Source organism: Ursus maritimus, unplaced genomic scaffold (assembly GCF_017311325.1).
Source record: "Ursus maritimus isolate PB19 unplaced genomic scaffold, ASM1731132v1 scaffold_7, whole genome shotgun sequence".
NCBI lineage: Eukaryota > Metazoa > Chordata > Mammalia > Carnivora > Ursidae > Ursus > Ursus maritimus.
The window spans coordinates 1,215,135-1,242,153 of record NW_024426885.1 but is presented as its reverse complement, the minus strand read 5'-3'; the positions used below and the strand labels follow the sequence as shown (position 1 = coordinate 1,242,153).

General features: G+C 58.8%; 1 protein-coding gene and 1 long non-coding RNA gene across 5 annotated transcripts in view; both read right to left on the bottom strand.

Moving 5' to 3' along the window:
* The window catches only part of STK32C (serine/threonine kinase 32C), an 84,777-nt gene that overhangs the window by 3,553 nt on the left and 54,205 nt on the right, over nucleotides 1-27,019 (bottom strand). For 3 of the 4 annotated variants that reach the window (XM_040624503.1, XM_008687126.2, XM_040624502.1), the window contains 8 exons: nucleotides 8,908-9,059; nucleotides 5,155-5,328; nucleotides 4,196-4,233; nucleotides 4,004-4,093; nucleotides 3,659-3,762; nucleotides 3,002-3,118; nucleotides 2,356-2,481; nucleotides 2,140-2,271 (listed from right to left, as the gene is read on the bottom strand). In XM_040624503.1, coding sequence (XP_040480437.1) covers nucleotides 2,140-2,271; nucleotides 2,356-2,481; nucleotides 3,002-3,118; nucleotides 3,659-3,762; nucleotides 4,004-4,093; nucleotides 4,196-4,233; nucleotides 5,155-5,328; nucleotides 8,908-9,059 — 933 coding nt within the window. Of the gene's footprint in view, nucleotides 1-2,139; nucleotides 2,272-2,355; nucleotides 2,482-3,001; nucleotides 3,119-3,658; nucleotides 3,763-4,003; nucleotides 4,094-4,195; nucleotides 4,234-5,154; nucleotides 5,329-8,907; nucleotides 9,060-11,717; nucleotides 12,090-27,019 lie in introns of those variants that run through there. The other variant, XM_040624504.1, reaches the window with a different exon arrangement.
* On the bottom strand, nucleotides 23,675-24,661 carry LOC121101276. The gene is made up of 2 exons (XR_005833248.1): nucleotides 24,530-24,661; nucleotides 23,675-24,025 (listed from the first exon to the last, which is right to left on the bottom strand). It is a non-coding gene; the product is annotated as an uncharacterized LOC121101276 (long non-coding RNA).

The window sequence follows — 27,019 nt, the reverse complement described above, 5'->3', positions numbered from 1 at the left end:
ACCAGGGGCTCCGCGCTCTCGGGCGAGGGTCCGCGTCACACCGGGAGGGGAGCCGCAGACACACAGACCCCCAGAGGGGCAGCTGAGGGTGGGAAGGTACGTGAAGGGACCTGGAGGACGAGGAGCGGCCAGGCCCATCCCGCTACCTGTGCTCATCTCGGTTTTCCCAGGAGGCCTGAGGACTGGTTCCAGAACTATCCAGGGCACGGTGGGAGCGGGTGGCACCAGGTGGTCTGCACGCACCATGGGGTTCACAGAGGACCCCTCTTCCCCAGCTGCGTGGCGTGAGCTCGCAGGAAGCCGTGCGCTCTGTCTGTGCGCCTGTCCTGCTCTGGGACGCCCTCCTTCCAACGGCCACACTTGCACCATTCGGCCCTCGGCCAACACACACACGCACAGGTCAGAAGGCCACAGAAACGTATGTCCCTCCTGCCCCGTAGCTGATGGCTGTGGGGGGTGGGAGATGAAAGCCGGCGTCCTTGGAATGCGGCCGACAGGCCAGGGTCCCTGCGGGGTCAGGCTGAAGCCGCTGCCCACGGGACTCTGACATCCAACAGCCCCAGGCGTATTTCCCGAACAAACTCTTCGGATGAACCTCGTCTCCACGCAGACGTCTGTGGGGCCTTCGTGAGCAATGCTGACACTGACAGCCTCAGACCCCAGCTGTCACCCACGGTGGGGAGTGATGGGCCCTGCGAGACCAGGCTCCCCTTCCGGCCAAGAACAGACCCGCTGAGCAGCTCAGATGCACTTCCCAAACCTCTCGGAATTCACTGAAAACGCAAGGGACCCAGAGCAGCCAAGCGATCTTGAAAGAGAACAAAGTGCAGGACTCACGGTCCTGATCTCAAAACTTACTGCAAAGCTGCAGTCATCAGGACAGCGCGGGCCGGCACGAGGAAGATGGACAGATCCGGGGATAGGATTGCTGAGTCCATAAATAAGCCCTTATTTTTGGTTGATTAATGTCTGAAAACGACACCAAGCCCTTCAACGGGAAAAGAATGGTCTCTTTTTCTTTCTTTCTTTTTTTTTAAAAAAATGGTCTTTTCAACAAACGGCACTTGAACGAGCACACCCACGTGCCAAAGAACGGCGCTGGGCCCCGACCTGACGCTCTCCACAGGTGAACTCAGAGCGGACCCCAGAGGGGAAACCATTCGACACTTAGACGGAAACACAGAAGGGAATTAGCGTCCTTGGGTCGGGCGGCGGCTTCTCAGGGAAGAGGTGGGAGCAGGAACAAGAGCAGAAGTGGCCACACCCCGCGTCATCCCCGTCCCCGTCCGCGGCCGCTAACCACACCTCCCGCAAAGAAAAGAGAAAACCCACAGAACAGAACGCTTGCAACCCTCTAAGGCCCTTGTCTCAGGACACACACAGGACTCTTAGCAATCACAGCAGGACAAAGGAGTGTTGCTCCGTGTCCTCACCGCACAACCACAGCAAAACAGCCCCGACTGGAAGTGGGCGGGGCCACACCTGCAATGCCAGCTTCGCACACCAGGGGCCGCTACCAGCAGCCAGGGACCGTGGCTCCCCAGAATCCAGGCACCCCCGGGATGCCCCCAAACCTGCAGCCCCATGAGGGGGGCCGACGCCCACCCCCCCCCGCCTGACCCCTGCGCCGGGGAGCAGGTGTGAGGAGGTGGCACTGGGGCTGGGGGCCTCTGCCAGCTCAGATGGGTCCAGGGGCTGGGGGGCACCAATGGCTTATGGGGTCACCGCTGTGACCCCTGCCATCCACACCTGCACCCCCAGGCGCTTCTGTGAGGACCAGCTGTACCCGGGGGACAGGTGCAGGGTTGGTCCCACGCTCACAGTGCGAGCTCCCCAGAAGCACCCCCACCCTCTTGGGAGAAGCCGCGTGACCCGGGGCAGGAGAGGGGTTTCTGTGGGTTACACTGTATCCCCCCAGAGTGACATCCTACCCTCCAGCTCCCTGGTATGTGACACAGTCAGGTTAGGAGAGGGTCGTCTGGGCTTAGGGTGTCGCTATAAGAAGAGACACAAACAGGGAGAATGTGGGGGCCCCCGGGGGCCCCGGAGCAGCAGAGCCAGAAGCAGGAAGGAGCAGGAGGAGCCCACCTGCGCAGGAGAGGGACGCGAGGGGCTCAGGTCAGGGCGGCCCCGACTCACCGACTGTGAGCTGTCCCTGCTGCTGTCCCGGGACCTGTTCTTGGCCAGCCGCTTTTTCTTCTTGTGCAGGGGCCTAGACTCCAGGATCATCTCCTCCAGCTCGAAGGTGGGGTCGCAGTGAAGGCGGCCTTTCTGTGGGGGGACAGGGAGCTGAGTCCTGCCTGCCGGTGGGCCCATGCCCATCCGGAGCCACCACCCCCCGCCCGCCAGGCTTACGTTGGGCACGAAGCCCGGCGCCACCTTCTTCTCACTCAAGTCCTGCCACAGCACACCAGCCAGTGACGGGGCCGCCTGCATGTCCTGCAGGCTGGACACTCGGTGCCTGGGGTCCACAGTGAGGAGCTGGAACAAAGCCCATGTCAGATGGCGCCCGGGCCCGGCATGACCCTGCACAGAGCTGGGCCGCCTGCCCCGGGCCAGGCTACCCCAGGGAGGTCTGGCTACAAGGATCTCAAGGGCCAGGCAAGGAAAGGGGGCACCGACCTCAGGTCAGTGCAATGTGGCCAAGGGGACAACCTGGCCAAGTCCTTGCCTAAGGCCAGCAGAGGGCATGTGGGGTCCCCAGGGACACTCTATTGCGATTCACCAGCAGGCGGCAGCCTCGGCCTGGCTAGCTGCAGGAAGGGCCACAAGCTGTAAGGTGACCTGCGCCTCAGTTTGGGCATCTGTGAAATGGGGTGATCGTCGTGGGGATTAGGTGAGCCAACAGGCACGTAGGCTTCAGCTCACAACCAGTGTTACCGCCAGACCACAAAGATTCTGCAGCCGACGGGCTGCGAGCCGTGCGCCTGGGTGGGGCGGGCGGTGGTGCAGATACCCGAACACAGGAGCCGCAGCCGTCCTCAGACGGGGAGGGGCTCACCTTCCGCAGCAGGCCTACCATCTCCTTGGACCAGGTGGGGACGTACTGCACGCTCGCCGTGCTGAACAGCTGCACCAGGGATTCCACGGCGTTGCTGGAGTGGATGTCGTAGGGCCTCTGGGGCGGGGGAGGCAGCGCTGCACCAGGTGCCTCACCCCCACACCCAGAGGCACCCGCAGCGGCGCCCCACCCCCTACCCCCCAGGGCAGGCACAGCTCCCAGGGAGAGTCCAGGTCCAGGAAGGAAGCTCGTCACCCCCGAGAAGGTCTGGGCCTGGGTGGATCAGCCCTGAGGCCAGGAGGGGCTGCCTTCCTCCAGGGTGGGGGTCGCAGCATGTCTCAGTGCACGGGGCCTCAGAGGCCCCTACGGGGAGATGGCCACCAGGGTGAGAACATGGGGACCCACCCAGGGACCCCCGGAGGAGAGTCCCAAGAAGGCAGCGCTGCTGACAGGTCCCTGCCCTGCCCACGGCCCCAGGGCACCCACGGCCCCAGGGCACCGCCATGGCCTCCTTCCTGCACTTGCTCAGCCCCTCCACGCAGACGCGTCACTGAAAGCACGCACCCATGGGTGTGGGGGGCAGCCTCATCCTTCCCCAGGCACTCGGGCCGCCCCTGGGGGACACAGCCAGCTCAGGGTCTGGGGCCCGCTCCATACCCATCCACGCAGCAGCTCGTAGGCCAGCACCCCCACTGACCACCAGTCCACTTCGAAGGAATAGCCGCTTCCACCACTGACGAAGGATTGGAAGATCTCCGGAGCTTTCCGGGAAGGGAGGGGCAGCTGAGTATCCCACACCCACAGGCCCCAGGCCCCCTCCCCCGCTGACTGTCTGGGGCTCCCTCCTCTCCTGGTGTGGGTGGTGGGATCAAACCGGCTCTTCTTAGCAGCCTGCCGCTGTCCCACAGTACCCTGTGCCTTCAGGGAAGTGACCTGAGAGCCCCCCGCCCCGCGTTGACCAGACACAGCAGGCCCAGTAGCGGGCCAGTGGCCTCTGCTCACCCATGTACGGCTTGGTCCCGGCTAGTGCGGTGGCCCTCTCCCCATCCTTTATGATGGTAGCGATGTTGAAGTCGGTCAGGTGCGCGTGCCCTGTGAGTAGAAAAGGCAATGCAAGCGTCCCAAGGACCGGAGACGCATCCCGTGGGCGAGGCGCACGTCCCCCACGTCCAGCCTCACGCAGCCTCGGCTCACCTTGCTCGTCCAGCAGGATGTTGTCAGGTTTGACGTCCCTGTTGAGGGAGCAGGTAATGGGGGATGGTCCAGGAGCCCCGATCGTGCCTCTCAGTCCCTGGCAGGGCTGGGGGTTCCCTCAAGGGCTCCTCCACACTCAAGGCAGAGGCCCCAGAGACGCAAGTGGGCCTTAAGAAGAAGTCACCTGGCAATATTCTGACAGAGCCAGGTGAAACTAGCTATTCCAGTCCTGGGGTCGGGGAAGCTGCCAGCCCCCCACCTGCTGAGGCCAGACAGACAGGGGAGAATGCACTGGACGCAGGGATGCCGGAGCCCCTGGAGGACAGATGCAGAGCCCCCTCACCCAGACCCCCAGGCCAGCCACTCTCCCAGAGCCCTGGGGCTGCACAGAATTGATGATCTGGGTCTATGCCTTCCACCAGGTGGCCTCAGTCCTTGCCTTGCCTGACTTCCAGGTGCTCAATGTTTGGTGCCTGAATCGTCACCAGATCACAGAACCCCCAGGGCAGAGACGTGGAGATCCCATCTACCCGTCTTTATAACACACCACACCTGTTTACGTGCTTCGTTCTGGGAGCACGGCTTTGTCTTCCTAATCTGCTTTCAGCTAATGTGAAAACTAGCTTCAGCTCCCCAGGGGCACAGCAGATGAGCCAATGGCCTCTGCTAGGTGGTGGCCAGGATCCAGCAGCTGGACAGACCCGGTGAAGGGGACCCCGATCCTGGCCAACCTGGGGCTGCTTGCACAGGATGCAGCCCAGGGGGGCATCGGGTGCACAGCTGCGGGGCTGGCCTTGGAGCCTGGTGCTGATGGGCCCAGGTGCAACACCTGCGGGCAGCTCTGCAGGCCAGGAGGGGGGCAGACCACGCAGGAGCCTGTCTGGGTTCTGCTGGAATGTGGCCACCCTGCGGGTGGACTGGCCTAGGCGGGCGACCCGACCGGTCAGGCATGCACACACCTGTGGATAATGTGCTGACTACGCAGGTAGTCGAGGGCCAGCGCCATCTCACAGATGTACAGCCTCACCGTGTCCTCGGAGAACTGGACGTTCTGCTGCAGGTGATAGCGCAGGTCCCCGCCCAGGAGTAGGTCCACCACCATGAACATGTCCTCCTCGTCCTGGAAGGAGTACCTGCAGGCACCAGGGGAGAACGTGGCTCACTCACGGCAGGGGAGCCGGCGTCACAGCTCCTGCCATCCCCAATGACCCATCTGAGGGCCTGGGCGCCCCCCAACCTCCCCCGGGCACTCCCCAGAAGCAGGGCCCTGCCCAAGGCGCTGGCTCTGCCCGTGCTCAGGAGCTGCTCAGGAAGGACAGAGCAGCGTGTTCTGATGGGAGGCAGCCCAGTGGGGGATAGAGACGCTGGGAGTGACCAATGGAGAGAAGAACACAGCATCATCTTTGGCCGTTGCCCTGCTGCTCCTCTTCTCTAAAAAGGGGATAAAAACATCTGCCTTGGAGGGTTGTTAAGGAATGGAGACCACAAGGCAAAATGCTCAGGCCATGCTGTGCAAGGGGCCAGCTTCTAACAATGGTGGTAGTGATGATGGTGGGGATGATGGTGGTGGTGATGATGGTGGTGATGATGATGGTGGTGATGGTGGTGGTGATGGTGGTGATGATGGTGGTGGTGATGATGGTGGTGATGGTGGTGGTGATGGTGGTGATGATGATGGTGATGGTGGTGGTGATGGTGGTGACGATGATGGTGGTGATGATGGTGGTGATGATGGTAATGATGATGGTGGTGATGATGGTGGTGATGATGGTGGTGATGATGGTAATGATGATGGTGGTGATGATGGTGGTGACGATTATGGTGGTGATGATGATGGTGATGATGGTGGTGGTGATGATGGTAATGATGATGGTGGTGATGATGGTGGTGATGATGGTAATGATGATGGTGGTGATGATGGTGGTGATGATGATGGTGGTGATGATGGTGGTGATGATGGTGACGGAGGTGACGATGATGGTGGTGGTGATGATGGTGGTGATGATGATGATGGTGATGATGATGGTGATGATGATGATGGTAGTGATGATGGTGGTGATGGTGGTGATGATGATGGTGGTGATGATGATGGTGGTGATGGTGGTGACAATGATGGTGGTGGTGATGATGATGGTGGTGATGATGATGGTGATGATGGTAGTGGTGATGATGGTAAGGATGATGGTAGTGATGATGGTGGTGATAATGATGGTGGTGATGATGATGGTGGGGATGATGGTGGTGATGATGATGGTAATGATGATGGTGGTGATGGAGGTGACGATGATGGTGGTGATGATGATGGTGGTGATGATGATGGTGATGATGGTGGTGGTGATGATGGTAATGATGATGGTAGTGATGATGGTGGTGATGATGATGGTGATGAGGATGGTGGTGATGATGGTGGTGATGGTGGTGATGATGGTGGTGATGATGATGGTGGTGATGATGATGGTCGTGATGGTGGTGACGATGATGGTGGTGGTGATGGTGGTGATGATGATGGTGGTGGTGGTGGTGATGGTGGTGATGATGATGGTGGTGATGATGGTGGTGATCATGATGATGGTGATGAGGATGGTGGTGATGATGGTGATGATGATGGTGGTGGTGATGGTGGTGATGATGATGGTGGTGGTGGTGGTGATGGTGGTGATGATGATGGTGGTGATGATGGTGGTGATCATGATGATGGTGATGATGGTGATGAAAGAGGTGATGGTGATGATGGTGATAATGGTGGTGATGATGGTGATAATAGTGGTGAGGGTGATGGTCATGATGATGGTGAAGATGATGTCAGTAACAAAACAACATTTTAAGGATCTCCTTCCACTTTGTAATTTCTTCTGTGAGCACTCAAAGAGAACTCTCATTGTTAAGCAACTGGCTCTTTCAAGAATAACATTACAAAGAGTTCACTTTTTTATGTGATATCCCTCTCCCTGCCCACCAGAAGTCACCCGGCCCTCATCTCAGGTACAGGTGGCCTGGAGAGGGGGATATGGGACCAGAGAGCAAAGGGACTTGGAATGCCAGGCTCCAGGACAGGTCATGAGTCTTGGGGAGCAGTGGACAAGAGCAGATGGCCTCCCAGAGCAGGAGGTGAAGCTGCAGCGGCCCTGCCCTGCCTGGCCCTGGGATGGTGGGAGGCAGGCCAGCCTGTGGAGATGGGGTCCTGGCTGCAGCAGGAGGGGAGGGGAACAGTAACTACAATGATAGCTCCCACGCTGAGTCAGCCTATGTGGGGCACCTTGCATCTAAGGCTGCATCTCCTGTTCTGGACTGGGAAGCACTCTCACCCCTCTTCACAGAAGGGATCACTGTCTACAGCATGGTGGAGAAGTTCAGCCCAGGAGCTTATGGTCCTAGCCACGAAGCACCCGGCCTCCCAGACAGAGGCCCAAAAGATCTGGGAGGGAAGCTAAGGTCCCCATGTTGGGAAATCCTGGGTCTTCCTTCTTGACAAGCCCCCGTGCCAGAGTCATGGTTGAGGGTCAACAGCAGCCTGTTCCTGTGAGGCTGCAAGCAGGCCCCGCCTCAGTGAGGTCATTTCTACCCCACTGAACACCCCAGCAGGGCAGGCAGTCACCAGCTTTGAGGACGAGGGCTCTGGCCCTCCCAGGCTGTCAGGCAGAGAGGACACGGGTTTAAGGCGTGCATGGATGCTGTCCCGGGATGCTGAAAACGCCACCATGAAGCGCAATGATGCAGTGTGACCCCACCGGCCTCTCTGCTTGCACGGAGACTAGACAATCGTAGGGCCATGGGGCCACAGTGAGGGCGGCCAGGGGCCGTGTCCAAGGGTGAGGAGCTGGAGGAGGCCTGGGCAGCCCCGGGCTCCACTGCCCTGCAGGCCTGGCTCAGCTTGCCACTCTCTTCCCACTACCACCCGGCAAGGCTACGGCCCCCATGGTGCAGCCGGCCCCTTCCTGCTGTGGTACCACCAGGCAGGACTCTGGGGTCCAAGTCGGGGAGGTGGCTGCAGGCTGCTGGCCACGTGGGGGGGGGGGGGTCTTCACCCCTGAGTGTGTCCCCTGGGGGAGCCAGCACCAGGCCACTCTCAACAACGCCCTGTCCCACGCTTCTGTCCCCAGGTGCTGGTGGGGCTGCCTCTCCCTCCATGTTCGGCTGGCGGGCCCTCGGCTCACACTGGGGGGATGTTTCAATCTTCCCGAGGCGGCACTACCAGGACCAGAGCTCATTTGCCACACACCGTCCTGGCTGCTCGAGCACCTGTGCCCGCTAAGGGCCCTTGGGAACGCCTCCTGGTCTGTAAGCCCATCAGGGATCACAGACCCCAGGATGGAGGCTGTCAGGGAGGATTCAGGGAGGACCCATGTGGGGAAGCACTCTCACGCAGCAGCACTCCCACGCAGGAAAGAGGAAGGTGATCTCGCTGCAGCTTACGGGCTCCTTCCCTCCCGGACCTGGTCTTGGTGCCCGTTTTATGGAGGAACTCAGGCCCCCATAAGTCCCCCCACTGGCTTTAGTGCCAGAAACTCCATGGGCCACAGGCCTCTTTGTGGGATGCCCGGCCCTCCTGTGGGTGGGGAGACCCGTGTTAACACAGCGCGCCCTGCCCACCGGGACAGCGCGGGCCCTGGGGAACCGGAAGCTGAGTGGGCGGGTGGTCAGGGCGTCCCGGAAGCAAGGGAGGAGGGAGCGCCTGGGGAAGGCCCCGGGGGCAGGAGAGGGGGGTCACCCACCACAGGTTCACCAGGAAGACGTGCTCGATCTCCTGCAGGATCTCCAGCTCCCGGAACACGTTGCGCACCTCGTCGCGCTCGATGCACTGCTGCTTGTTCATGTACTTCATGGCGTACATCTTCTCGGTGTCCCGCTTCTGCACGATGCACACCTGGAGAGCAGACGGAACGTCCGCGCCGCCGCCGCCACCCTCACCCCCGCTGCCCACGGCACACATGACCCGGCAATGACCGGATGTCTTTGGTGGGGCAGGACCCGGCCAAGAGCACGGCGCTGGGGCCCAGGCCGCACCCCCGCGGTGACCTGGCACCCCGTCCCGGGGCTCGGAGCAGCCGCTGACTTGGAGGGCTGCTGGGGGAGGTCGAGGAAGACACCCTCAGCCAGAGCCTGCACCGGTGGGCGCCATGTGTGAGAGCTGCTGTCCTCATCAACCCTGGCCACATCCACACCACGACAGGGTCCCCACACGGCTCTTAAGCGCCAACCCCCCGGGCACGGAGCTAGAGTCGATACGTGCTGTTGGCGGCGCTTACACATTCGGGACGGAGAGACACAAAGAAGCACACCTAAGTGGCTGGGGCAGCCCAAGTGGCCAACGGGTGTCACTCAGAGCCAGGGTCGAAGGTCTCCAAAAGGACGCGGGGCCAATGCACAAAATCGTAGGTGGGGGGGTCAATGCCATGTCCCCCATTCAAGTCGTAGAGAGACCTCTCAAGAACAGATAACCAAAGCCACATGTGAGGGTCCCCACGTCTTCGGGCTTCAGGTCTCCCAGCCGCAGGAGCCAGGGGTGGGGTGGGGTGGGGTGGGGTGGGAAAGAACAGGAGGAGGTGGAAGATTCTGGAACTTGAGGTGGGTGGGAGACTGTCCCAGACACCTCACCCAAAGGCAGGTGGCCTGGACCTGACCAGAAGTGTCAGTGAGCATCACCGTCTCGGGCCAAACCCACGGGACCAGCCCTGCTGTGGAAACCCACGCTCCCTCCCCGGGAACGGTCCTAAGGAATGAAGGTGCTTTTCTCAGACGTTCATCATAGTTGAGCAAACTGCTCATAACCGACTTTCAAGCAACCTTAACTTCCAACAACCTTACGGACACAGGCAAGTGAGCTCCGTGAAAGACCACGCAGCCACCGAAACAATATTTATAAAGACTTTTAGCAGCATGTGACGATTTTTATAATGCCAAACAAAAACTATAAGGCTACGCTATTTAGTGCAAAATGTGGAGACGACACACCGGACATGGGCAGAGACTGAATGGAGCACGGGGCAAGCACCACCCCGGCCCCCCCGCCCCCCCGCTCTGGCTTCTGCACTGTTACCGTGAGGGTCTCTGGCGGGCGGGCTGCGGGGGACCGCAGGACGCCACAACTGAGCCGCGTTAGCCTGAGCGCTGAATGCGCCCACATCACCCAGTACAGGACCTTCGCGACTGCAGATGCAGTTTCCAAAGTAACGCCGTGCACACCACCCTGCCAGCCCCCCGGGAGGCAAAGCTGGCCGGGGTGACGCCCACAGGCACGGAGGGGGCACCCTGCCCAGCGGAGCTACATGGGCCTCTGAGCCTGACCGGCTCCCACCGCAAACCCGCCTGGCGGCCCATGCAGGCCTTCAAACCACCCCCACCAAGCTCTGCCTAGAACTGCCCCTGGCTGGGCTCATGGCCAGAAAGCTCGCAGCCCGGGGTACGGGGCCGGCCTCAGACCTGCGTCGCTTCGTGCTTCCAAAGACCCCCACCTGGTCTCGGTGGCACAAGTGAAGGCCTGTCCCTGCTGCTCTGCCCGGACTGTGGGGGGGGGGGGCAGACGCGCAGGACCCCCGTCCCTGAGGGTGGCAGAGTGGGGCAGGGACGGGAGGCCACAACCAATGTCCTGCACCGGCCGTGCCGCCAAGGCCTTCCCACTCAGATAAAGCTTGGGAGCAGTTCCCATTTTCCCTGACTGTCCCCCAAAGTGAACAGGGGGAGAGGGTGTCAGTTCTCTGAAAGGAGCTCGGTCATGAAAATGTGGTCCCCAAGGGGCGTGGGGATGGACAGAGCTCTCTTGGTGGGGACAAGGGCAGTGACCACTGTGCCCGGTGGCTCCTCTGCGGGAACACTGCACCTGCGGGGACCCCTGCCGACCAGGATGAGCAGGACGCCAGGCTGGGGCTGAGAAGGGCACCAGGGTGCCCTAGCGAGAGGACTGCTCGCACCCCACAGCCCCCGGGGTCTGGTTCTGGCCACTGCAGCCACACACAGCAGACAAACCCTTGTCCGAGAGCCCGTCAGGTGCCTACGGGCAGTCCGACGTCCCCCACGGCTCTGTCGCGCTCACGTGTCCACCAACCACGGCTGTGTCTCTACCATGCTCAGCTGAACAATGGCCCCAAGGACACCCACATCCCAGTCCCCGCGCCCTGTGATGTGCAATCTTCCCGGGAGATCATCCCAGACCGCCCGGGCAGGGTCCCCACGAGCGGGAGACAGTGGGAGATGACAGCCCCAAGAAGACATCTGGGCTCCGCGGCCGCGACCGAACACCACAGACCCCGTGATTTAAGTAACAGTTATTTCTCCCAGGATGGAGTCTGGCAGTCCAAGATCAAGGTGCCGGCAGAATCCGTCCTTGGTGAGGACCCCATGGCTTGCAGATGGCGTCTGCTCGTGGTGTCCTCACGCGGCCTGTTCTCAGGGCACGCACGTAGAGAGCTCTGGTCTCCTTCCCCTCCTCTCCTCTTCCTCTCCACGCGTGGACACTAATCCCATTACCCGCCCTCAGGACTTCAGCTAACCCTAAGCCCCTCCCAAAGACCCCACCCCCAAATACCTTCACACTGGGGTGCAGGCTTCAACATGGGAATTCGGAATTCGGGGACACAGTTCAGTCCATGGCAAGAGCAAATGTGATGACCAGAGGAAGGGGCCACGGTATGTGGTCATTTGTCACAGTGGCCCCAGGAAGCCAACGTGGCTGGCTGCCCGTTATCCTGGGAGTCGTGAGGGATGGAGAAGGGTGGCCGGTGTCACCGGACAGCGTGGTCCACCTCTGCTCGCTTTCCCAGCTGTTGGGCCCTGCTGGACGGAGACTGGGCGGAGGGAGGCTGCACACGAGGCCTTTAAAGCCCCTCCCACGTATGAGGCCACCAGTGTGTGAACCATGTGCTTTCCAGAATCTTTCCTCTCATTTCAGCGAAAAGGCCCAAAAGTCATCTGCAGGAGGGATAGCCCAAGCGCTCTCCCAACAGGTCGCGGGCCACCGGGCTTCAAGGGCTGTGCTGCGTCTCCGTCTCTGCGAGCCCGACCTCCGATCTGGGGCAGTCACCCAGAGATGTAGACTGACGAAAAGGAGCAGCGCAGACCCGTCTCCCGGCAACTACATGACCGTGTTTCATCAGCTGCGATCACAGCCATTAAAGCCCGATCACCTGCTTGTCACCTGGGCTCTCGAGACTCTTCCTCGGGATTTCTGAGCCTGTGTGGAGATGGGGATACTGGCAGGCTCTCCCTGCCGGCTGCACACTCGAGGGGCCCCAGAGCGGCAGGCGGACTGCCCCCCAGCGGCTCCTGGCCGAGGTGGCAGGAGGAGAAGCCAGAGCTTCAGCAACGCCTCCACCTCCGCCCAGCGAGGCACATTCGGTGGCTCCCAGCCAGGACCGGAGCCCTGGGAGCTCGGAAGGCCCGTGCCTGCCCCCAGCCTGGCGGCCTTGGCTCCCCGGGGTCCTGTGCCCCCTCGACCTTGTGCTCCCGCTGACCCTGTGCCCTCTGACCCTGTGCTTCCCCCAACCCTGTGCTTCCCCCGACCCTGTGCCGCCCCTGACCCTGTGCCCCCCGACCCTGTGCTCCCCGCTGACCCTGTGCCCCCCGACCCTGTGTTCCCCCTGACCCTGTGCTCCCCCGACCCTGTGCCTCCTGACCCTGTGCTCGCCCCTGACCCTGTGCTCCCCCTGACCTTAAGCCTCCCTGACCCTGTGCCCCTCTGACCCTGGCGCTGCAGGTGGCACAGGCTGGGCGCACGGCGGGGCTCCCTCCCCAGGGCCGGTGACCGAGCTGCCTCAGCTCCAGACCCTCCCTTATGGGCTCCACCATAAAAAAGTGGTTAAGGAGAACAAAGAGGAAAGAAAAACTTAAAAATTGCTCCAAATCCCTGAAAACAGGAAAATACATCCCAAAACTCCTTGAAGAGAATGTACGTTCTTTCTCGGTGCCTTTGCAGGACCTGAGAGCCCGCTGGTTGAAACGCAAACTTCTGGGGAAATAACTCGACTTCAATCTGAAGAAAAGAAGGGAGCGATTTGGAACTAAACAGACAAAGGAAACACCCTGAAAAGTCTTTTCTGCAAGATTTGGTGAAACAGATGTTGGCGGGACGCAGGTGACCTCAACTTCCAGAAACGTGGGCCGGCTCCAACGGCTCTTCCCTGAGCTCCGGGTCTGAGTTCTCACACCCACCTCGGCCCGGGAGCCTTCCCCCCGGACGGCGTTGCCAACCCAGGGCGCTGCTCGGTGGAGAGAAAGAAGTGTTGTATAAAGATTTCTAGACCTCCCAGAAACAGAGACACGAAGCCACTGTGTCTTCAGCTCCCGGGTCGAGGATAATCTTGGGTAGATAAAAGCCAGTTTAAGCTGGCTGTTGAACCAAAACAGGTCTTCAGAGCTGTCAGCATGAAATGCAGTGTGGACGTACAGCTTTCTCCTCCTGGCTTTACTAGTCAGATAAGCTCATTTTTATCTCTGCTACAAAATGTACCGGCAAAAAAAATAAATAACTTAGGATGATAGGTAGCTATTTAATGTCTCATGAAATTTTCGGGAGCAATCCAAGCATATTTGTTAAAAAAAAAACCAAAACACCCAAATTAAATAGATGTAAGCAGAATAAAAGTAAACAAACCTAGAAATAGTTCCCCAAATCTCAGGTAACCTGAAACCTTGGAATTGCACTTAGGTTAAGTAATAGGTATTTGTTTACTATCTAGATCGTTTCCAGATAAGCGAAGGTACTGAAACAAGCATTACTACGTGAAAATTCAAGCTCGTGTGCATTTGGCTTCTGATGTTTAGATGGCGGATACTTGGGTTTGTCACTAGACATGCCTTTTGCCACATTAAAAAAAATGTGCTATGAAAAAAAACACGGGTCTCTAAAAATTCTGAAATGGTCTATTCATGAAAAAAGGTCACAAAAGGGTTTTTTACCTTTTGAGTAATCTGTCTAGAAAACAAAGATTCTGTGTCTTATCAAAATAATTTCCTGTGCTTCACATTTTTATCGGCTCTCAGATTACTTTGCAAAATGGAGTTTTCTCAATATTAAAAGAACAAAGTGGTTTTTTCCCCAAGTATATTACTTCCTGTATTTGCTTTTAAAATCCTTGTCACTTTGGTTAAATGGATAACTAAGTGTTGTGATCTGTGATCTTATTTAATCAAGTATTTTAAACTTCCTGACAATTCTTACAAACTTCCCCAAATCAAATTTAACATAGTCTTTTTGACTTCAAACTAACTTTGGGGTTTTCAGAGGTCCCTGGGGGGAAAGACTTGTTACTTCTCCTTATAAAAACACAGATGTTAAACTAATTGGCTTTATATGACACGTTCCATTCCAGGGGAAACTATTACATTAGAAGTGTGGCTGAATCCTCTTTATATTGTACTTGCACGCACACATGCTGCTAATATCCGTGTGTCCGAAATTATGTAAAATGACCCGAAGCTCGTCAGCGTCCTGAGTGTCTGCGGAATCAGTGGTAATTTCAATTATTGTCTTAAAGCGGCCCATACCACAGAAATAACTAAATACCCTTCTCAGCTGCATCATTTTGCAATAACCTCTCCTCGGATCTTTAACCATGACTGTTTTTAGTCTTTTCCCGCTCGGAGATGGTCACTGTCTTACAATCGAGCCCAAACCAGTGTGCTCCATGTTCAGAAAGTTCGCGGGGAGGGCTTCCGCGGGGACCCTGGAGGAGAGATTTCTGGTGACTCTGAAATCACGCCATGGAGCCAGACGAGACCTTCCAACACTCCAGCGGAGAAGCGGATGGCTTCGAGAAACCAGATTGAATCCCTGCACCGGATGAACTCACGAGGACCATCACCGCTACTAGGACCTTTGGTTTGAAGCACGGCTGGTTCTTTGATGTTTGGGTTTCCAGACTTAAGAAATCCCGTTCTCTCAGACACCCTGCTGAGCAGGAAGCCTGACGTGGGGCTCGATCCCAGGACCCTGAGATCATGACCTGAGCCGAAGGCAGACGCTTCACCAACTGAGCCACCCAGGCGCCCCATCTCCCCCCTCACCTTTACTCAAGACTTTCCACCTGACCAGGAAAAAAAAAAAAAAGAAATCCCATTTCTCTTTTCTCTCGAGCTATCTATAGCTCACGACCATCTGGTATACTGTACCTTTATAAACAGGACTGTGGCATTTATCTCTTCTCCCCCACCTGATCCCTCCAAAATTCAGCAACTGTTATTAAATACTCTGATTTTCACGCCGATATATTCTCCTTGTAGTGGGACATAATGAAAAGCATGGGTGATATCACCAAGACTTTGACTGGGAGGTCATATCTGAAAGCGGTACAGGGAACATTGGACCCAACAGAGGTAAGGGACAGGCTGAGCAGATGGACCCCACGCTCATGCGGGGCCGGGACATGCCAGCCTGGCATGCACACGGGGCCCCTGGCCCTAGAGGCAAGTAAAGAAGGTCACCTCTTGACAGGCCAGGGACCGCGGGCTATCTTGGGAACCTGGGGAAGACAGGAATTCATCCAAATTTATAGGTCCTGAAAGCACAGTCTGACGACAAGTTCCTGACCTGGCTTCTCGGCCTCGAGAGGCAACGTCTGATCTGAGATCCCCTGTACAAGTTCCAGCAAAGCAGACTTACGTGGTCAGTCACTGTTCTCGCCACACTCACGTACACGTCAGGCCAAGTTTAATGAGACCTGACGTATTTGCAAACAAGTTAGTCTGACTTCAATCATATTTAGTAAAGATGGGGGACATTTCCGTAAAAGCGATGGCGCACCCCTGTGGGGCGTCCACCGGGCCAGGCCTCCTCTCCGTAGAAGCGCCGGCGTTTTGTGCTTTCTGTCGGTAACTGACGTTTCCAAACTTCCCCACCTTTCGGACTTGGAAAAGCTAGATGGGAAAACTGCCCTTTTCCCAAAGCCCCACACACGGCAGCCGGACAACTTGATAGAAGCTTTGGAGAGAGCCCCCCCCCGAGACCACGCGTGCACGGGAAGCTCCCCAGAGCACCCCAGGCTGTCACCAGGGACGCGCAGGCTGCAAGCTGCCCCTGCCGCTCCTCGCCACCAAACAGAGGAGCCAACCACCTGACCTCTTGTCCACTGATGACCTCGCTCCAGACTCAGAATCTGGCCTTAGGGTGGTGGTGGGGGTCCATCTTCAGGGCGGCCTCTTGAAAGGACACCCGTTTCACTAAACTGACCTCTTCTCAGGACTAAGACACGGGTTCAGTGAGAGAATGAGCAACCTGCGGGGCCGCGTCTGAACGGTGATGCTCTGGGGGGGAGTTTCAAAGGGGAGGGTGGAGAGGGGTAGGGCTGCAGCTAAAATACGCCACTTGAGCTCCCAGAGTATGAGCTAAGACATTTAAAACACCAGCAGGTGCAAGAGGCCTGACCCTCCCCTCTTCCCTCCTGAAAGGAAATAAGCCCCCCGTGGAGGATGGCGGAAGATGTCTTCCCTGCACCAGGAGAACCGTCTTCTCCTCGAGGATGGGAAGTCGAAGCCGAGAGAATTCTGGACACACATCGTTCATGTAACTCTCACTTCTGGTCCCCCTGAGTCCAGTTACTCCTCCGCACTGGCCTCATCGTCTCAACTCCGCATGGGATCATGTGGGTCTGGCCACAACTCTGGGTCTTCATTTCCTTACGAAGGCTCCCAGGTCACATAAAAAACACACTAAATAAACGGGCGTGCCGTTCTCCTCTTTATGTGTCTTATGCACACTTACTTCTCTGGTCCAGTGGAAAATCTGCCTCCCCCGAGCCTCAGAAGGGCCCAGCCCAACGACACCTTGACTTTGGACTCATGGCCTCCAGAGCTGTGGGAGAACACGCCTCTGCTATTGGAGACCCCCAGTGGCAGGGCTGCGTTACCGTGGCATCAGGACACAAACACACTCCCCAGGCCTTCCGAGGGTGCCCATCTGTGAAAATACCCTGCTTCCTTCTGGTGTCCATGGCCCTGCCTGCCCTGCACCAGCCTCTGCCCTGTCCTCTAACCTGAGCCCCGCCCTGACCGCTAACCCGAGCCCCCGCCCTGACCTCTAACCCGAGCCCCCGCCCTGACCGCTAACCCGAGCCCCCACCCTGACCTCTAACCCGAGCCCCCGCTCTGGCCTCTGGGGCCCCCGCCCAAGAGCACGTTGATGTGTCGGACTCCAAGGGGGAAGGCTGGCACCCTCTCGCACAGTGGCCCAGTGTGCCCCACAAGGCCACGGGCCTCCCAAAAGTGCTGTGGTCAGGCTGGCCTGGGTTAGAAGATGAGGGGAGCCAGGGGGCTGGGTTCTCAGAGGAGGGGGCTACATGGGGGCACATGACAAGTGGCCGGGTTGGCAGGTAAAGAGGTCGGAGCAGGGGCTCGGGTTAAAGGTCAGAGCGGGGCTCAGGTTAGAGGTCAGAGTGGGATCGACAGTGCTGGGCTTGGGCGCCATCCCCCTCCATCCCCACTCAGGCGGCATTTACAGAACGGGAGTGGAAGTGCATTGGCCTCTTAGGACTGGGCCCCCGAGGCTGGGAGCAGTTTGCCCCATTCAACCATCTCCTCCTGGGACGTGGCCGGGGCTTCGGTGCGCAGCGCCCAGGGGCAGCCCAGAAGCGGTGGTGGGTGACGGCAGGGTAATTGCCATTTTAATTCAATGCTGTTGGTGTGTTTTGCAGATTTAGTGATTCACCCCAAGCTCTTTCCCTTTCCAAGTAATTTTTGTCCCCCAGAAAGCAAATGCCTGACGACAGGTACTTAAAGCCTCAAACGTTATGAGGAAACTGCCTCCTAATCCCACCTGGGGAGTTTCTGGAGCTCACGGGTCAGGGGGTGAGGACGGAGGAAAGAGAGCAGGGCGCCGGCCTCCACAGCCCCACCTTCGGGGGGGGGGGCACCTGGCTTCCCTGACACGGGGCCGCAAGTCCAGACCCCACAGCGGGGCTGCCCCTCGCCCGGGGAGAGCTGGGGTTTGTGTCTCCCAGGACGGGCGGGCAGCCCATGCGGCGGGGGAGCTCGGGAGGTGGAGGTGGCTGACCTCTGTGTTCCGGGCTGCCCGGCTGCGTGGTTTGACCTCCCTCACCCCCACCTCCAGTCCTGCATACGGTTTGTTGACCTGCCCGCTTCTACCCCCCTCTTCCAGCAACCCCACGGACCCGGATTTTTTCTGCCTCGTTCCCAGATGTTTCACCAGCAGGACTGGCATATAATAATGAGTATTTTACTAACTATTTGAAGCAGAAGGTGCCATCCAGGGGAGCTTCCTTTCCAGGTGGAAGGAACAGATCTGGCCATGTTCCTGCCCCAGGGCCCCCCATAGGATGCTCGGCGGGCCATGCACCCTGCACACCCTGGCGGGGGTTCCTATTCATTTTCTCATCTCATCCCCACGGCATCCCAGGTGCAGGTCCCCTCTAACAGACGAGGACGGGTGAGAGTGCGGCGGGTGCCCACGAAGCCCCCATCCCAGCCAGCAAACACAGCGCCTGGAGTCAGGCCAGAACCATACAGAAAGATTTAAAAACCACGTCTGCTTACAGAGGACCTGGTTTTGCATCTGGATTTGGCAGAATCCAAGTAAGTTCAGGCGGCAGAGGGAGGCTGTTGTTCCCTCCTGAAAGACTGGCGCGTGGGCTGAGCGGGCGGAAGGCGGCCCGGCCCGGGGACCAGAGCCGCCATCTCCCCAGGCCGTGGCTCCTTCCCAGCGGCTTTACCAGCACAATGGAAACACCGCCAGGGAAGCTTCGCCAGGCTTTCCGTTCTTCGTTTGATCTGTTTGCGTTTGTTTTTTTCCTGGAGCTGACAAGTTGGTCATACAATTCATTTCGGGAGACAATCAAGCAAAAATAGGCAGAAAAAAACCTTCCAAAGGAGAGCAAGGCTGTGCCTTTGCCCACCAGACCCTAGAGCTTCCTCAGTAAGTGGTCCTGGAGCAGGACAGACGGGGGCCAAGGAAATGGAGAAAGAGTCCAGAAACAGCCCCACCGCGTAAGGATGTACAGAATATCGTAACGGCGACCTCTCAAATTTGTGGGAAAATGGACTTCTTAATAAGTGATATTGGAATCACTGAATAGCTATAAAAAAGATACAGTCTCATCCATTCATGACACTGCAAAGCCGGGTAGACCCCAGATGCAAGAGCGTTAACGTGACAGCTGAAACGTAGACGTGATCTGTGGAAGCGCGCCCGAAGAGCTCTGTGACCTGAAACAGGACAACATTCCTGTGATGCGAACCCCTGGCGACAACGGGAAGATTGGTAAACAAGATATAAAAATAAAACATATTTTACATGGAAAAAACACATAAACTTGAAAGACAGATGAGACCGTGGGAAAATAGTTGCAATTTGTATCAGAAACAAAACGTTAGTATCCCTGATATAGGATGAGCCTCTAAAAATAAAAGAGAACCTCAACCCAACAGGACAACAGGCAACGGATACGCAAATGGCCTCCTAACATCTGAAAAGATGCCCAACCTTGCTTATCATAAAAGGCAAAGTAACCACTCACCGAGATGCTGTGTCTCTCTCTCGTCAACCTGGCGAAAATCCAACCGTTGGCGACACACCGTGTAGCAGGCACTGTGGTGGAGAACGGAACAGTGGCCGCCCCGGGCGGGCCACGTCCAGCCACTCACCGTGCATTTACCCGCCAGCCCACGCTTCCACATCCAGGACCGAACCCACGGACACACTGGCAAAGCTCTGCAGAGCTCACGCACGTAAATACAGCCTGCCTGCAACTGCACAAGGCTGGGAACAGCCCCTCGCTCCCCCGGGTGTGCGGTCGGCTGAACAGCGGCCCCTGAACGTGCGGCTGAAAGAGATGACCATCGAGCTAGGAATGGGCGTGGGGCGGTGAATTTTTCTCCTCCTCCCCACTTGTATTTATGCTTGAAGTTTTCCAAAAACGATAAATGAAAGAAGATGTGAGGCCACACCCATGTGGCTGTGGGTCCTGAGCCGAGGCCTCAGCAGCAGCCCACACGTGGGCCTGGCCTGCGTCCCCAAGAGGCAGAGCCCACAGGACGGGCTGGTCGGCGAGGGACGCGGGGCCCAGCTCAGCGCTGGTGCGTGCGGAGGCCTGGAACTTGGGGCTCACTGCCCTGAGAAACGGCACTGCCTTCGCCCACCCAAGGCGGCAACGCGACGGGAGTCCAGACACACTGACTGGAGAGGAACCCTCGGGGCCCCCAGGGGAAGCACCCTGGGCCGAGGGCACCCACACTGTCTCCCAAGCCTGAAGAACAGCCTCCAGCCACCGGCCACGTGCACCAAGCAGGCCTGGCGAGGCAAGCTTCCTTCTCACTCGGATACACACGGGGGGCTGCTGCTGCTGGGCTGTGGGCTCACCCTCGGCGTCCACCCACCTGGTGCGCCGGAGCCGCTCAGCCCGGAACCAGGTGCGCCTCTCTGGCTGAGGTCCCAGCAGCCCCAGCCAAGACAATGACCGCTCACGCGCTGACCAGGGACAAGAGTGAGGAAGTGAGTGGGAGCATCCATCTCCGCAGTCACTGGGGGGATGGCTATTTTAAGGCACGAAAGCAAAGCTTGGGTGACCCGGAGACCAACCCAGCAAGTTCGCACATTGCTTCGGCCCACTTCGGAGCGTGTGGGGAACGGTCTGTTAGATGCTGTTCCCGGGGGAGGCCGCCACGGCGGGTCTCTTTGGGCCTGCAAGTCTGAAGGAGACAGTGACAGCCAGGAGAGTGCCAGGCACCTGAAGGTCCCAGCCGGTTTTGGCCCTCCACCAAGTGAGCTCCCTGGGACAGGGAGAGGAAGGGGCTGTGCCCTCACCCCTGCCCTCCCTGCTGCCCCGCCCAGCCCCTTCTAGCTGGGCGCTGACCCCCCACTGCTGCATGTGCGGTGTCCCTCTGGTTCTCTGACCAGCGCCTTGTGCCCTCCCCCCACAACCTCTGCCTCCCTGGGGCTTGGTCTGTTTGGGCCTCAGCAGCCCTCACCCCTTGAGAGCCACCACGCAGCCCTCAGCCCATACCCCACCCTGCCCAGCAGGGCCCCTTCTGTGAGGTGGGAGGGACACAGGTCAGCTGGGCAGGGCCCTCATCTGACGGCTGGCCTTTGGCCAAACCCTTCCCACCAGGGTGCCCCAAGTAGGAGCTGCTTGTAAGATCACTTAGGAAATTTAAATCTGAACATGGGCTGTGTGGAGCCATGCCAAGAGGGAAGGGCAGCGGCACAGGGGGCCCTGGGTGCTGGGGCCATGAAGAGCTGTGAGCCGGCCCGGCTTCTGCTGACAGGGCTGACACCAAGCTCCTGACAGTGTGGGGAGCTCAGAGCCTGGAGCGTGAGTGCACCGTGGCCTCTCCAGCCCTGTCTGGAGACGCCGGGTCAGACCCAGCCAGAGCTCAGGGCCCTCGGGGCTCCTCCACGCGGGAGCAGGCGCCAGCCTGTCCCTCCTCTCAGGGCAGAGAGACACGTGTCCCTTCATCCCTTCGTCCATGCTAGACACCAGGGCGCCTTCCAGCTGTTGACTCCTGGGAATCAGGCTGCTGTGAACATGGGGGTGCAAACATCCATTCGAGGCCCTGCTTTCAGTTCTTGGGGGCGCGCCCAGAGGTGGAATGGACAGACCATATGACACCTTGTGATATATTAAATGGCAGAGTTCTACTTTCTTTTAAACATCTCTTCTGTTCATTGGCCTATTCAAGAGTTCAACTGCTCTCATCAGTTTGGATACTTTTCTACTTTGCTTGGCTCTGTTTGGGGTTTTGCTGATTTGGGCACTTCGTGTATGTGTTTGGCGCACACGTGTGCATGGACGCCGGCTTTCCTGGGATGGGATGAGGCCAAGGGTCATTTGCACCATTTGTGTGGCTATGAGGGTGGAGCCTTGTGGGAAAACCAGGGCTTGGGTGGGTGCGGGGCCCACAGGCTGCCCTGCCCAAGGGGGCCCAGTGCCAGGCCGCCAGCTGTGGGATCCTGCCAACACTGCTGGACACGGTGAATTCTGGCGGCCGCCGCTAGCCTGCCTTCAGCATTGCTTCCTCCCAGGTTCCCCAAATCGACCAGTGCAGTCAGGCCACAACCAAGCATGTGACGGAAACAAGAGCACGTAGGCCCGGGTCCCTAAGATCCAGAGTCCAGATCTGGTGTCTGGACGCCTCAGGAGAAGGGGCTGCAAGCCTGGTCCAGGAGCTGGCAGGACACACCTCTGAGCCCTCGCCACAGCTGCGCCATCCCTGTCCCAGCAGCAGCGTTTCTGCCATTCGGAGGGTGAAACCCCAGAAGGGCTCCTTTGTTAACTGCAGATACTGCGGCACTGTGCTGGGCGCTGGGCGGTGGGTCCTTTACCTCCTCTGGGGTGTTGCCACGGCAATGGCTGGGCGTCCTCACCACCAGGAGAGAACCAAGGCCTTCAGCCCCAGCACGGCACTTCCCGCACCAGCTCCCACCTCGCCACTCTCTCCTCATCTCCAAGGTCCATCTGAGGATCTGGTGGTCACAGGGAGGGCTGTTGGGGTCTGGGGCCAAGGCACACTGTAGCCCGATTATCTTAGCTCTTTCCCAAAAAACTGGAGAGAAAGAAGACATGCTGGCCCAAATGCTTCCTCCCCTCCACAGATAACAGCTCAGCCAGCACTCCTATGAGAGCCGAACCTGGGGGAAGGGAAAAGGGTCCTCAGGCCTCACAGCTAGACAAGAGCCTCCATCCCTGCCGGATTTCACAGCAAGCACCCTAACTCAGAACCCCCAGCCTCCTGACAGGTCCGGGATGGGGAGGGGAGAGAAGGTGGCCAGGCCCACCTACCCATAAACGGACAGCACTAGGCACTCCCAGAAGCCCCCGTGTGAGCTCCAGCCCAGCCCTTGTGTAGGTGCAGAGAGAAGGAGGTGCCGTGGGGTCCAGGGCATGCAGGGCAGTGGGCAGGAGGAGGCCTGGCCAGGGAAGAGCAGAAACCTGCCGAGTCAAGACCGGGCCATGAGCGCCAAGAGGGGCTGGGGTGCAGGACAAGGGCCAGGACATTCCTACTCAAACACCCAGTCGTGCCCACTGTGCAAAAGCCAGTCACATCTCTGAAAAACGCACCCACGTCAGGGGACTCTGGACTCACAGGGGACACCTCACCCCCAGGAGACAGGCCTTCGCTTCCTAAAGGGCTGTGCCCTTCTATTGCCTTCACCTTCGCTTCCTGACAGTCCAGTGGCCTGACCAGGTGCCCACTGGAGGAGGCTTTGCAGACCCGTCCCTAGCGGAGACCCAGACTTTGCCCCACGGACAGCAGCACGGAGCCTGTATCTTCCAGCATGGAGGACATTCAGGTTGGCAAAGCCAGGACCTTACCCACTGGCCACACCCACCACAGTGCTGCCCCAGCCCAGGCCAGGCGCATCAGCCACAGCCCCGACCACCCACCTCCTGGGGCCACAGTGGCCACAGTGGTCGCAGGAAAGAAGAGGGCAGTGGGGTCGTAGGGGAACAGGGGTGGGAGGGTGACCGACATCACCATTTCCCAATAAACTGGAAAGTTAGAAAATAAAATCTCCTATTCACAATAACAAAAATAATATGCACAACAACTTAACATGTAATTACTATAAGAACAATAGATAATAAACACAACAGAATGCAAAGGATTAAAATGAAAATGTAACATTTGAATAAAAAAGTACTACTCGGGTAAGTTATCAACTTCTCCTTAATCTTTAAATGTAATTCCTACCCAAATTTCATTTGTTTGTTTTGATCTTGACAACACTTATTTACAATTTCAAGTGGAAAAATAAATATGAGGACACCAGCATCTTGGAAGAGCATGGGGGGCTTGAGGGCAGGAAGCGCGGCCCGTGGGCTTGCCCAATCCGTGTTAAATTCCAGGTGGGTAAAGGATTCTTCTCCAAAGCAGTGTTTCCTGTTCTGGCTGTAAACATACTAGTTAGTAATATGGGTCATACAAGGGCGCTGAGAGCTGAGGCCGGTGGCGAGGGGGTGGCTGGGGACACGGAGGGGGCGCCTGGGGACAGGGAGGGGCAGGGAAGGAGCGGCTGGGGACAGAAAGGGGGCGCCTGGGGACAGGGAGGGGCAGGGAAGGGGCGGCTGGGGACAGAGAGGGGGCGGCTGGGGACAGGGAGGGGCAGGAAAGGGGCGGCTGGGGACAGAGAGGGGGCAGCTGGGGACGGGAGGGGGGCTGGGGACCGAGAGGGGTGGGGGACAGGGAAGGGGCGGGGAGCAGGAAGCGGAGAGGGTGGCCGGCGGCGGCCGGGGACGCTCGGGGGCACACCCCGCAGTCTCCCCCCCGGGGAAGGCGGTGTGCCCGGCCTGGCCTCTCCTCGCGCCCGCCGCCGGAAAGAGGAGCTGGGGAAGCAGGGCCGCTCCTTGCACGGGGGCCCAGAGCTCCGCAGAAGCAGCAGAGAAGGGCGCTCACCCAGCCGCCCGGCAGAGGGCACGGACCCAAGTCCCCGCCCCTGGAGTCGGTGTGATTGCCCAAGGCGCCGCAGCCCCTCGACCCTGGAGGCACCGAGGGGCCCGGCTCCGCGCCGGCAGCCGCCACGGGCCCCGCCCCGCCAGCCCGCCGCCGGTCGTGGTCACATGACCCGCTCGGGCCAATCAGAGTGCGGCACCCCGCGTGATTGGTGCGGGGCGCGACCACTGGGTCGCACCCAGCCAATCAGAGGGCTGCGTGCGGGCCGAGGCCCGCCCCGGCAGGTGGGAGAGGCCCCGCGGGATCCCGGGGCGGCGCCGCCGGCCCAGCCCTTCCCGGCGCAGAGATGTGCGCTAACGTCCGCCTGTCACCCTGTAGGGCTCACTTGGATCAGCTGCCACCTGCGACCCGAGGCCCCAGGCTCCGGCGTACAGCGCCCGCCAAGGGCTGCCACGCTCGTCACCCGCGAGTGAGGCCCACTGCCGGGCTCACTTGGGAACAACCGGCCACCCCGGCCCCCAGCCCAGTCTCGGGGAGCGGGGAGGGGCCTCCTGCACTGAGGACAGCCCCCACCCCCGCAGCTCCTGGCCGGGTCAGAAGACGGGGACAAGGCCCCTCCACCAGCAAACCCGCGGGGACTGTGTTCTCAGCCCCTGGACGGTGGACTTCCACCACCAGCTTCCACTCTGCCTTGGAAAACAAAGCCATCTGCCCTGGGACGTGCTTCTCGGGAATCAGGAACTTGGGAGCGAGAGGCGGGGTGTTGTTTAATGGGGCCAGAGTCTCAGTTCCACCAGACGAGGGGGTCTGCAGACCGAAGGAGGTGGGGGTCGCACAGATGATTACAGCCGTATGTGTAATTTTATCACAATTTTAAAAAACTGGAAAAAAACAAAAACCATAAGCAGTCTTTGTACCCAAGGGGAGAAACAGCAAGGTTGTGAATGGTGTCAAGGAGCTCTCGTCCCAAAGGTGGAGCAGACACAGGGTAAACAGCCATTGCTGGGAAGAGATGGTCCTGTCGGACACACCACGTGCTTTGCCTCCATTCATGAACTGGGGGCATCAGCGAACTCGGAATGCTTACATGCACTCGACCAAGTGGTCCTTACGGAGCCCGGCTTCACCGTGCTGTCGGGCAGAGCTGAGCCTGTGCACGCACGCAGCTCACATAAGGCCACACACACACACACCTGGAGCCGGCTTTCTGCGGGCGAGCTTCCAAATCCTTCCTTCCTTCTGGTGGGGTCACTGCCCTAGCCACTGAGAGCAGCTGGAAGGACCAGAGCCCAGGTCTGTGACAGGCCCTTGGCTTCTCCACATTCCAGAAACCCATCCAGCACAGGGCACCCCGCAACTGCAGCCCAGAGACCCCGCAGGCCTAATTAGGCAGCCTCATTAGGGAGCCAGTTACGAGCCAGCCTGCCTCTGAAGACAAAATCTCAGCAGGACCTCACCGTCACGCCACCACTCTGCAGAGCTCCGTTTCCGGACCCTGTGGCCAGCTGGCTTTTTAAAGCTAAGAACTGGTCAAAGGAGCCAGAATCCCGGGGTTCTGCAGACACTGCAGCGGTGGGGGGGGGGGTGCTGCCCAGGAGTGCATGAGGGGCATGAGGGGGACGATGGGGATGGAGAGGAGGCAGGGGACAGAGAAGTGGCTGCCCCAGGTCAGCCCCAACACTGCTCCTCCGCCTGCTGCCAGTGTCTGGATGACCTCCATGTCTCCCCATACAAGCACTCCTCCTGAAACCTGGTCAGAGCTGGTGCCCTCCAATGCCTGACCCTAACCCTAAGCCCCACCCTGTCTCCCCCTCGACCTTCCCCATGCTCTCTGTGACCCTAGCAGACAGAATTTGCAGTCAGTTGGGAGAAGCAGGGAGGGCAGAGGGCAGCCCAACCAGCCGATCTTAAAAATACTCTCCTTAACAAAAGAGTGTTTGAATGAGTTCCTGCAAAGGAGCTAATTGCTCTGGTTTATAATTTCCCCAGGCCTCGGGGAACCTAAGACACAGCGTCCAGACAGCTGTATGGAGAGGGGGCGAAGGCCCCACCTGCCAAGCCTCCTTCTCTGCTCAAGAGAAACTCTCCATTGAGAAGTGATGCATCTACCACAGGCCCGTCAAGGCCAAGTCCCCAAGAGCTAATTTTAACCTTCTCAGAGTGCTCGTTAAGCCTCTTTGAGTTATAATTACCCCCAATCTCCAGACAGTACAAGGCAGCAATCAGGAAGTTAGATGTGGACAACAGAGAACAAAAGAGCGGGGAGATAGTTTCAGAGCCGGCCTATTTAGAGGCCTTGAGCGGCGAGGCTGCCCCTGATGAGGACGCAGGCTCAGCTGCACCCTCGTCCCTGCACCCCTGCAGGAGCAGCCTGGCCTCCGAGGGTCACAGCAGCTCCCGGACACTGAATATCCACTGCCAACCCCCTCCCCCCACTGCAGGGGCTTCTAAGACCCTTCCTTTGTGGCCTTGAGTAGGCTCCTGTCTCTAAGG